Source organism: Ischnura elegans, chromosome 4 (genome assembly GCF_921293095.1).
Source record: "Ischnura elegans chromosome 4, ioIscEleg1.1, whole genome shotgun sequence".
In the NCBI taxonomy this organism is placed as follows: domain Eukaryota; kingdom Metazoa; phylum Arthropoda; class Insecta; order Odonata; family Coenagrionidae; genus Ischnura; species Ischnura elegans.
In genome coordinates this window covers 95583583-95595783 of record NC_060249.1, presented here as the reverse complement: position 1 = coordinate 95595783, position 12201 = coordinate 95583583, and the positions used below count along the sequence as shown (strand labels likewise).

Genomic DNA, 12201 nt, shown 5'->3' with positions numbered 1-12201 from the left:
TTGTGATAGAACCCAGATTGATCGAAGTGGAAGGGTGCGCCGTTGCCCGGACCCTGAGTAGGGTGGATGAGGAAAACCGGGTAATAGTAATGATGTCTAATTGGAGTGACGAGGGAATTAGAATACGTCGAGGTACGACGATTGCCGCGGCAAACGGTGTGGAAATTAGTGAAGTTCCGGAAAGAGCAATTAGACGCGCGGAGAAGGACAAGTCGGGGTGGGATCTCACGGAAAAACTTGCACACCTTTCAGAGTCGGAAAGGAAACCTCTTCAGGAACTAATAGAAAGTTTTCGGGGACTATTTAGTGAAAAGGAATCCATCCCTGTTACTAATCTCGTCGAACATCATATTCCTACTGGTGACGCTCGTCCAATATACCGACGTCCGTATCGGATTCCTTTTCACCAGAAGCCCTTGGTTGAACAATTCGTCCAAGAGCAGTTAAAAACTGGGGTAATATCCCCTAGTTCCAGTCCTTGGGCGAGCCCAATTGTTATTGTTCCAAAAAAGTCTACCGATGGAAAGCCGGCGTACCGTTTTTGTGTAGACTTTAGGGCACTTAATGCTGTCACAATTCCTGACGTGTACCCGCTACCTAACATAGTAGAAACTTTGGATTATTTAGGGGGGTGTCGCTATTTCACTACTTTGGATATGACGAGTGGTTATCACCAGATACCCATGGCTAAAGACTCGCAGGAGAAAACCGCGTTTATTGTCGATAGTGGCCTGTATGAGTATAAACGCATGCCCTTCGGCCTTAGGAACGCGCCGGGAAGTTTTCAGCGGATGATGGACGGCGTACTTAGAGGCCTTAAGCCGGAACGTTGTCTCGTCTATTTAGACGATATTATCGTATTCAGTGACACAGTGGATGATCATGTTGTCCGGTTACGCTCTGTTTTCCAGCGGCTAAGTGACGCTGGGTTGTCGTTAAAAATGGAGAAATGCAATTTTGCGGAAAGCAGCGTGAAGTATTTGGGTCATGTGATAAGTGGTGAAGGGGTGCGACCGGAATCAGAAAAAATTCAAGCGGTGCGAGATTTTCCAACACCTACGAACGTCCGAGAGCTGCAGTCATTTCTCGGCCTGGCTAACTACTATCGGCGATTTGTAAAGGGATTCGCGTCGATTGCAAAGCCGCTCACAAATCTTCTTAAAAAGGGGAGGGCATTCGAGTGGGACGCTGAATGCGAGGCTGCTTTGAGTCAATTGAAATACTCTCTAACTTCCACCCCTGTGCTGGCATATCCTGATTTTCGGAAACCGTTCACGTTGTCTACCGATGCTAGTAATCACGCCCTCGGCGCCGTGTTATCACAAGAGATTGGTGGAGAAGAACATCCCGTCGCCTTTGCATCTCGTAGGCTTAATCAAGCGGAGCAAAATTATTCTGCCACTGAACGAGAATTACTCGCCGTCGTTTGGGCCGTAGGGTATTTCAGGTGTTACTTATATGGGCGAAAATTTAACATTATCACTGATCATGCGGCTCTTAAATGGTTATTTAGTCTGAAGGATCCTAATAGCCGGTTGATTCGTTGGACATTAAAATTGTCGGAATACGATTACGAGGTGTGTCATAAGCCGGGGAAATTGCATGGGAATGCCGATGGGTTGAGCCGCAAGGTAAGAAAAGTCGCTGCAGAGGAGGAACTGAATCTAAAGGAGGCGCAAGAAGCAGACGCAGAGTGCATCGGATGGATCGGGAAGAATAAGTTTGAATTTGCGGATGGCTTGCTGTGTCGAATTGAGGAAGGGGTGCACAAAGTAGTTGTTCCTGCTGGTTTGAGGAGGCAAATACTAACGCAGTGTCATGACCATAGGCTCGCTGGGCACATGGGTGTAAATTCCACGAAGTATCGCGTGGGCGGTCAGTATTGGTGGCCGGGATGGAAGAAAGACTGTACTGATTACGTCAGGGGGTGCGTGTCATGTCTACGTAGGTCGCCATATGGGAAGACAAAGGCGCCATTGCAGCCGCTGCCGGAGGCGGACCGACCATTCCAATTCATTGCACTAGACATCGTGGGGCCGCTCCCAAAAACGGAACGCGGAAATCGTTACGTATTATCCATCATAGATCATTTTTCACGGTATTTGGTGATGGCGCCCTTGGGGGATCAAACCGCGGAATCTGTGTCCGTTACTCTGGTGCGCGATTGGATACTTAAGTTCGGTGTCCCGGAAAAAATACTTTCCGATCAGGGTAGTAATTTTACCTCGGAACTCTTCCAGAATGTGTGTCGGTTGTTGGGCATAGAGAAGTTACAAACCTCCCCATTCCACCCCCAATGTAACGGCAGGGTCGAGAGAGTACACCGTACAATAGCTCAGATCATCTCCCACTATGTTAATTGCAAAAACAATGACTGGGATTTATGGGTAGGTTATGCAGTCTGTGCATACAATTCAAGCTGGCATAGAAGCGTACGTCGTTCCCCTCATGAAGTGATATTCGGGGAAAGGCTAAAGACCCCCTTTGAGTGCGTGAAAAACGCCCCTGTTTCCGTGGACGATTTTGTCTCCCAGCTACAAAATAGACTGCAAGTGATTTGGAAAGATTGTAAACGGAATAATCGAAGAGCCCATGAGGAACAAGCTAAAGGATTAAAAAACACTAAAAGGGGGAGAAATTATGTCGCGGGTGAGTATGTGTACTTGACGGACCCAGTTCTTAAACCGGGCAAAGTGCGAAAGTTTCACAGCCCCTGGAAAGGACCGTATAGGGTGATAGAAGTACTTTCCCCCTCCAATTTAAAATTGCAGCTTCAGCATAGGACTGTGATCGTACATAAGGATCGAGTGAAACCCCACCCTAGTCATCTTTCGATTCCTCCCCCACCCCACGGAGAAAGACGGCGTGGCAGACCGAGAAAGGCCGTATCCGATAGTGAATGGGAGGAATGCATTGGCGAAATTCCGTTTGCGTGTGCTGATCGAGCGTGCAAAAAACAAAAGCGAGAAGCTGACTGTATTTTCCGCCCTGAGGTGTTTAGAAGGGGGAGGGGAAGACCAAGGAAAAATTTACCTTATATGACTAATTCCACATGTCCTCCTCAAGAATCGCCGAATACGCGAATTGAAGCCCCCCCTTCCCAAAGTGAGCCCTCCCCCACCCCTAGTGTTGGTGAAATCCCTCAAGTTTCCCCCCCTGAGTCCACTGTCTCTCGAGAGGAAGCATCAAGCCCAGGCTTGAATACGGAGTGTAACGAAGAATCGAGTGTTAACTCGGCGGCCGGCGAAGAAGAGTGTCAACAAACAGTGCGGCATCATCTGGGCGGTGAGCGTGAGATAGGCTGCATTCCTGCGAAGGTCGACACGCCGGCACTTCCGCGGAGACCCCCATATCATCTCCGCCCTCGACCGCGACGGCAGGACGTCTCGCCGCCAGCTGGAGAAGACGTCATTGACGAGAAGATGCCCTTACCCTCCCCTGCCCCCCCCGACGAGGTCCCAGTGGGTGTGAGTGGTCCCCGTGTCTACGACTTACGGCCGAGACGAGAAAAGTAATTCAAAGGCCAGTGATTGTAGCGTGAAATGTTCAGAGTGTGTGACTGATTTAAAATAAAACTGTTTGCCCTTCCCAACCCCCTTGCCCCGAAGAGCTTTTTCGTGGCTGTCAGAGATCCTGAGAAAAGTGAAGAAATTTTTATTGTGTATCGCGTAGAGTAAATGAAAGTGAGGAGAAGTGAAGTGAGAGAGAGAAAGGCGCGTGAAATATTTGAATGATTTGTTTTCTTCCCAATTCTTTCTTTCACGGTGGCGTTTGAAGTGTACTTTCATAGTTTGGTTTGTGCTTTTATTGTTGATGTACTGAATTTGTTGATTTGTGTAATGGTAGAATTGTAATTATTATTCCACGATGGTTTTGATCACGTTTATTTTTTATTGTCTCTCAGAATTTATTTTTGTGTAAACATTATTCCTTGAATGCTATATTTTTTCTTTTATTTTGGGGACATGATTTACCATTACTGAGTGTTAATTTTTTTTTTCTTTTGTATCGTGTGGGTAATCCCAATTGCTTGGATGTTTTTGGTTCTTTGGTATATATTGTCACTTATTAAGCATTTTTTCAGTTTCCGGCCATCCCCATTTAATCGGGGGATTAAATGTTGTTTGGAGGGAGGGTGATGTAAGTATCACGAAGATGGGACGTGACCTCCTTTTTCCACCTCTCGCCACCCACCGCCCACGGGCCGCTTCATTGGCGGTTTGCGTCTCGTCTTATCACCCTTCCTGTAACGTACCCCACTCCCCATCGCCTTATGCGTGAGAACCGTGCAGCGTCAGCAGAAGGCAGCCTCTTGGGTGGCCGCGAGTTAGAAGATAGAGGAGATATCACGCGGAGAGGCGTGCTATGAGAACGGCCATCGGAGTTGCGTCCACGAAGAGCAGAGAGTGTGTTTGGCGGCTGTAGAGTGCGGATGTGCCCAATAAACCTGCTTGAGTAATGGAGTTTTTCCTTTAAACTAATCCTGCCTTTCCCTGATGCTATCGATATACTGAACCTTACAGTATGCATGTAAAATTGAACCACCACAAGGTTGATTGATTGTGCCTTAATTTCCACTGCCAGAATCCCATCGCTTACCTGATCTATACCTTCCACTCTATTACCAGGCTTCCCATTTAATGCCAGAGCTACCCCTTGTTGACTTTCCTCACCATCACTCTGTGTAACCCTGTTCCCATCACTCCAGTAATCCCACTATCCTTCAACCTCACTTCACATAATCCCAAGATATCTATCAACATATGTAATACTTTTGCAGCAAGGGTTTGTTGGCCATTGGTGCCCCAAGCACTGCAGTGACAGCCGACGCAATCATAATGCAAACAGAGCCCCCTTTGCCAAAGTAGCTGAATCAGAAAGGTTACATTGACGAAGTTTAAAGTTTATCTAAAGAATTTTATGTTTTTACGACGAGTGAGAACAATCAACAAAAATTGAGAGTATGCAACCCACGTGCCACCCAAGGTGTATGACTGGGGTGGCGTGCGCTCACTCTTGGGGTGATATCTCAGGAACCAAAGGGCAGAAATGAAAGAAATTTGAGTAGATACTCTGCAAATGTCTAACGAGACATCATAGAAGACAAAAAAGTTATAGAATAATCCGAGAGTGACATCATCTTCACTTATGTCCGAAAAACACCCAAAAATACCAAAATTTCAAAACTTTAGGTGCGATGCGGCACGTTTTCCCGGCATCCGATTGCAATAATAATTTTCATGATTTATTTTTTCACCAAATGGAAGAAAACTGGGGGGGCATACCAAAAGGAATTCGAAAACTTTAAAAATAAGGACCACCCTAATGGACATTTACATATGAAAGTTAACAGGCAACTACTTGTTACCATACAAAAATTCCCAACTTGTTGCCCAACAGTAAAAAATTTATTATTTACAAATGGCAAAATTCTGACTCAAATTTCACTAAATTTTTTAAACACTTCAGGATGAAGAGATGAGTCGATAAACGTATCGTTTAAGTTTTAAGCCAGTACAGAACATCAGTTTCAGGGAATCAATAGAATAAGATAAAGTCAAATGATAGCTAGTAGTGGAAAACAATGAAAATATTTTTGAAACGATTATAATAAACTATATGGAAAGAATATTACGCCCAGTAATGTAGTATAGTATATGTCGTTTTGCATTGAAAAAATACATTGCATGGCAATATTTGCTGTACTTAATGATTTGGTAATAATGGAGATTATGGACAGAACAGCTGATAGATTAACATTATAAATACAAATAATTTATCTATAAAATTATTTATGACAGAAAATTCATTGATGGAATTGAAATTTCAGCATGTAACAAAAATTGGTGAAGAGGAGGAAATCTTAGCTTGAGAAAGAGAATTCTTGCGGAAAAACCTCAGTCGGTTACATTAGGAAGACAGTGTATTAATTTAGAATGGGAATTATAGACATGGTCAGCAGTAGGAGAGGCAAAGACCAACCAGAAAATAAAAAAACAATTAACTTGAAGAGGTTTGAGAGTTCTGCTACTTGGGTAGCCCAGTGGCAACTGATGGACAAAGCGAAAAGGAAATAGTCATAAGAATTTGAAGAGGGAATTCCTAAGAAAAGGGGCTCTCCTAATAACTGGGAATAAAAGAATTACAGTAATTCATTAAGACTTGCACTTTGAACATCCATCTTCATGGTAGTGAGGTATGGATGATGACAGCAGTGGAGAAATGAGCAGAAGCCCAGTGGGGTTCAAATCACAGGTAAAGAATTAATCGTCAATAATCTCTTACAAGCTTGTTGTCAACTAAAATTCCAGGTGTCCCCAACAATAGAGGTTGGCCACCTGAGAACTCCATGCAACTCTCATTACAATGCAGCAGAAATGGAATTTTGGCAATGACCATAATATCATTAAAAATGATGATATAAACTGAAAGTGCTGCACTTGAAATGTGCAAGAAAGGCACTTAAGAATTCGATGTTAAAGGCCAGTTGCAAGCAAGTGTGAGAAGTAATGAAATGTTATTTTAGAAGTGATCAGGCTTCCCATTCAAAAAAATCTGCGCTGTGACAACACTAAATCTGCACTGTTACTGGACTAAATTCTGTGTTTAGCACAGTCACAGTGCACTTTTCTGAGCTAGACTGTAATACGGCAGCTGGACTTTGAGAAGAATTGTACTGTAACAGTGCTGAATCACTATGCTGGAACTATGCTAGAGCCTTACTGCACTGTGACTGGGCTGGGTAACATGACTAGAACTGTACTATGGCTCAAACTGGACAATGACAGGGCTGGGTAACATGATTGGAACAGTTATATTTCTAAAACTGGACTGTGACAGGGCTGGATAACATGACTGGAACTGTACTGTGGCTCAAACTGGACTGACACTGGGCTGGGTAACATGATTGGAACTGCACTATAGCTCAAACTCCACTGTGACACGGCTGGATGGTTACTTTCACTAGTCATTGACGTGAGAAAATATTTAATATATTATTTCATAATAACACCAATTATCATTTCCATGAGAAAATAAATACATAAAATTTTAAAAAAATTGTATGTTGACATTACTGTGGCAAAGCATAACTCTAGCTTGCATATTATTTTGATAAACTATGGTCAAAAGAACAACTTCCGCTGATACTCCGCCATCTTTGCTGCACAGCATTGACGTTGTACCATTACTTGTTTATGTGCTCTCATCCTCTAAATTCTACACAATATGATAGATATGTCGGTATAAGATTGATGCTAAGAACCTGAAGAAGCGAACGTTACATCACTTACATCGAAATTAGATACTTATCCTGGAATTTTTCTTACAGGTGAAGGAAGTGATATAGTTTATTTTGCCGAAATAGTTTATTTTGGTTTGCGATGAATCAACACTCCACGTTTGCTTCCGACGACTCGCAATGTACTCCTAGCGAAGCACATGAGAGTTGAAAAAAAGGGCATATCTTTACTTTTACTTTATTAAGAGTATCACGATAACAAAAGATCTTTGGTATTCTATTAAAACTGACCTCAAATGGGGTGAGGAGCATATGCTGAACATATGCTATCAACTAGGAAGGTGTGCGGTTTGCAACTGGGATAGTGTGCGGAAAGGGTACCTTAAGTTGAGGCGAGTTCGGTCGATCACACCGGCTCATACTTACATTGTGTTTTCTTCCAAACCTCACATTATAATACAGAGAAATCATGCCTTTCAGACTAAAAATTGTACAATGCAGCATACTGCGTATAAAGCAGTGGATCTGTTGCTCCTCGCCATAGTCAAACCGATTAGTTTGAGGTGCAACAGTTTGGCAGAACTTCGTACCGCCGAAAAGAAACTACTTTGCTCTTTGGTAAGTGCTTCTTATTTTAATGATATTAATTACCTTTTTAAGCTGCATAGCTTCACATAACATGCAAAAAATTTCATTTAAATATTATGAATATTGTATTTACTAGAATGCATTATTCGATTTCATGCACCTCGCAGGCGAAATGGTGAGAAACTACGAAAGGGTGATTGGAGGCTGGCGCTTGCACGTGCCTGATGAGCGGCAACTTGAAAAGGCTCTTGAGGCTGTAAAATGTGGACGAATGATGATACCCACTGCGTGGCAAAGAATTTGGAGTCCCAAAGTCAACAGTCCATGATAGCCTCAAGGGAAATCACCCAAAAAATTCTGGGGACAAAAGGTGCTTTCAACCAAAGAAGAGGACCAGCTAACCCAAGGCATTCTGAAATGCGCAGGGTGGGGGATTCCTAAGTTATGTCCCATTGACCTCCAGTTAGTGGTAAAGGAGTTAAATACTCCTTTACCAGGATGGGACGGCATGAAAAAAAAGTTTAAAGATAACTGCCCGCAAATGGAATGGGTGCAGGGTTTCATGGTGAGACGGAGAGAACTTGCAGTGTCTCAGTGAAAACATAAAAAGGGTCCGTGCATTAGGGACTAGTGAAGTGCTTCTAAAATATTTGAAAAATTTGGAAGTGGCTTTGGATGGTGTTCCTCCAGAAAACATCGTTAATTACGACGAAATGAATTTTAGTGACGATCCTGGAAAATCTCGTGTGATTGTTTGGAGGGGAAAGAAACACCCATCAGTCATCAAGGACACAAGCAAAACAAGTTTTTCTGTGATGATCGCAGCATCAGCATGCAGAGAATTGCTTCCACCGTACACAGTGTACAAAGCTGTACACTTATATCCCACATGGGTAGAAGGTAGCATTGAGGAGCAAGATTTAACCAAAATAGCAGTGGATAGTTTGACATTGCATCCTTCGAAGACTGGTTCACTATAATGTGCGTGCCATTTTTCAAAAATGGGCAGGGGCTAAAATTTTTGATAGGAGACAATCTTTCCAGTCACCTCTCATTAGAGGTAATTAGGCTACGCGAAATGATGGGAATAAATTTTGTAATGCTCCGTCCTAATGCGACCCATTTATGCCAGCCTCTCGACCTTGCTTTTTTCAGGCCACTTAAAATCGCATAGTGCAAATGCCTTGATGGGAGGAAGCGTAAAAATTGTGGATTTCTTCCAAGAAGTGAGTTTCTGAGATTACTGAAATCTGACTTCAAGTCAATTGGAGCTTCCTTGTTGGGCAATGTTCGTGCAGGGTTTAGAGCTGCAGGAATTTTCCATTTCGACAAAAGTCGAGTAATTAACAAAGTTCCTTGTTTAATTTTGGAGAAATGTTTTCCCAGCGTAAAAATTCAAGTACAAGGGTCATTCCATGTCCACTCAACCAATTTTTGGGGGTTCCCACACCCACCATCTTTATTTTTTCCCTGTTATTAGTTTCAACCTTAGTTAAGAAAAATCCAAAACATTAAAGACCCATTGCAAGTATTTTCCAAGATATGAGTGTTTGAAGTCAATGAGGCTAACACAAAAATTCTGCGCACCGGTCAAATTATTCAAAACTACCAAATTTGTGCCCCTGTAAAACCTAAACCAAATGAGCAAAGCTAGTAAAAATTTTAGAGGCTATAAACATGCTGCTAAGTTTTCAAAAATGTTATCAAAACGATTTTCACTCTTGTTTTTTATAGAAAACTTGTTTTTCTATAAATGTTCAAAAATTGCACTTTTGACAAATTTCGACATTTTCAAACACATATATCACATGAAAGCCATAAAAATCTCTGTAAGCATGGTCAAGACCACCAACTTTAAAACAGAGTGAGGTTTTGGGCAATTTTGAATTTATTTGTTGATAAATCTTATGAAAATGATCATTCCGCTGATATTTTTTGTTGAAAAATGCCACTTTTTCAACTTCTAATAACAAAAAAGGGACACCAATTAGGTTACTGAGTTTTATAATATACCTGACACTATCCTCCCTCTTTCAGGAAAATTAAACCTGAGGTTGCTCCCATGATGGATAGTGCTTCTATGATTTATTTTAGTGATGGTTGTTAAATGGCAGGCTACAGCACTTACGTTTCAGGGCTTCCCCCAAAAGGTGAGATGAATTTGAGTATTGAGGTTCCTTTAAACCCCTATCATTCTTTAAATTTATCAGCCCATCTATTTTTAATTTCCAAAGATAATAAAATGGCAACATTTTAGCAATATATGGATTTACTAGATATTTGCAACTAGGCAAAAAACTAGTTGAACATGTACCTATTTGAAAGTACATACCTCTGACCTCTAAGCCTGATATTAAGCATTCCAGGCCTTCTCAATTGCAGTGACTATGCAATCTGGCAAGGTGCACTGCCTTCCTGTGATGGTCTTATGCACTGGTGCTTGCATTAACACATCAGTCAAAATTATCCAGCACTGATCGAAATGTTTTGGCCACATGTTTGACCTAGCCTTACCATCAGGTGTCATGTATTTCACCATCCTCAACTGTTTGAACAACCCACGGGTTGTTCAAACAGTTGAGGATGCATAAACCCATAAACTTATGCTGTGAGCCACATATCTGTTTATTCCTTTTTTCCGAACCTTGCCTCATGTGAGTGGCTATGCCTTATCATAAAAATAGGAGAGGGGGGCTTAAGTGTGGAGGGGTGCTCAATAGAGGTGTGCCTATAGCGTAACTTTGGGTGAATCCGGCCCTGGAAAGAGTGTTAGGGCAGGCGCACACTAGCGCAACCACGACAGATCTCTGTCGCACACCTTCCGACCAGACCACGACCACACCCATGATAGCAAAGCACATTCACCGTCCACTTGCTCAGTTCGTATGGTCGGGTCGGAGTGAAGTCGGAGTCAGTGCGGGCCGTGCCATAAGAATGTGTGTAATTTCTGGCCGCAACGACCGCTGAGTCGGGGACAACCAAATTCAAAAATTTTGGTTGGACAACACGGGTCAGACCAACGAGTCGCACTTGGCCTAGTGCGCGTTGCTCCATTAGTTGCAATGCTAAAACTGGTTGTGTGCCACAGGTCGTGGTCGCGCTAGTGCATGCCTGCCCTTATAGTAAAACTGTGCTGTAGCTCCACTAATTGTGTGCTATGGCAACTGCACTATGATATTTCAATTTAAGTGCAGTCTAAGCAGGAGTCATAATACAATCCCCAAGCACAGTTATAGTTCAGCTTTAGTATAGTCTCAGCACAGATTTTTTTGCATAGGTTTGGATCCATCAACTTACCCCAGAGTTCAATCGTTACTATTTGCCTTACATAACTTGATTTAAAAAGATTAACTGAGAAATGGGCCTCTTTTCCATTGTATCACGTGGTTTAAATGTATTCCATGTTTACTAAGAGGAATTCGCCATGTAAAAATAAATTATTGACAAAGAGACAACAATGGGTCTAAAAAGTCGGCAATGCACAGCAGAAACAGTCCACAAAATCGGTTAACATATCTAACACAATTTCAGCATGCAATTCGTTCTACGTATTAAATTATACAGACCATATCCCATGAATAGTCCATTCATTTTTCCGTATTGGCACCAGACACGTATGATTTTCATATTTTTCTTTCCACTGAAGGCAAACAGTATTTGGCCAACTTTGAGTAAATATCAATATATCCCAATCTCGGGTGCTAATCCTGAATGATGTGAGGAAAAAACATAGGTTAAATTGATAAGCCACCCTTTAAATGCGCAATCTCATGGATAGCTCCCCTTAATGCGCAAAAATGATCAGCGAGAAAAAGGCATATAATACCTGCTATTTTCAGAAGTCGCGATCGTGGAGCACACGATGGTAAGTATGAATAACCGCCACATTTTTGTGTATACCTGTTTCAGACGTTATAATCTGGAATGAGCATTTTCAATGAGAAAAAGAAATAATTTAGACATTTGTCTAAAGAAAAACAAATTTTACGTAATTTAGGAAAATTTTAACGTGATCGAGCAATTATAATTTAAATTAATACCACCGGTCACGGTTTATTCATAGACCTAACGCACAGAGTAGGTTAAAATATATGCTTACTCAGTGCCTCAAGTGGGTGACAAACATGACAACTCATCTTTAACAACAACACTGCTACACAAGAAAGTTATCGATAGATATAATAAACTCATCAAATACATAACAAAAGGCACATTTGAACGTATTTCGAAAACCTCATGCAAATGCCCTCAAAAACAAAAAATTGGTACCAAACAATAACTAAATATCCATCATGAAGAATCAGCTGACACCATTGCGAAAACAACGCTATGAAAATTCCCCATGAAAGAACCAGATGCAATGTAATGTGGCC

General features: G+C 42.0%; 2 protein-coding genes across 5 annotated transcripts in view; one reads left to right on the top strand and one right to left on the bottom strand.

Moving 5' to 3' along the window:
• LOC124157807 overlaps window positions 1–4416 on the top strand; it is a 6045-nt gene extending 1629 nt beyond the window's left edge. The window contains exon 2 of the mRNA XM_046532831.1: window positions 4085–4416. The gene's annotated coding sequence lies outside the window, so the exon portion shown is untranslated. The remainder of the gene's footprint in view (window positions 1–4084) is intronic.
• LOC124157808 (ribonuclease Oy) overlaps window positions 1–12201 on the bottom strand; it is a 23117-nt gene extending 10916 nt beyond the window's left edge. The window contains exons 1-3 of one of the 4 annotated variants that reach the window (XM_046532835.1): window positions 12098–12201; window positions 11655–11747; window positions 11395–11535 (exon numbers count right to left, since the gene is read on the bottom strand). In XM_046532835.1, the coding sequence (XP_046388791.1) occupies window positions 11395–11535; window positions 11655–11716 (203 nt within the window). In that variant the 5' untranslated portion in view covers window positions 11717–11747; window positions 12098–12201. Of the gene's footprint in view, window positions 1–11394; window positions 11536–11654; window positions 11748–11868; window positions 11886–11927 lie in introns of those variants that run through there. The other 3 variants (XM_046532832.1, XM_046532833.1, XM_046532836.1) reach the window with 3 other exon arrangements.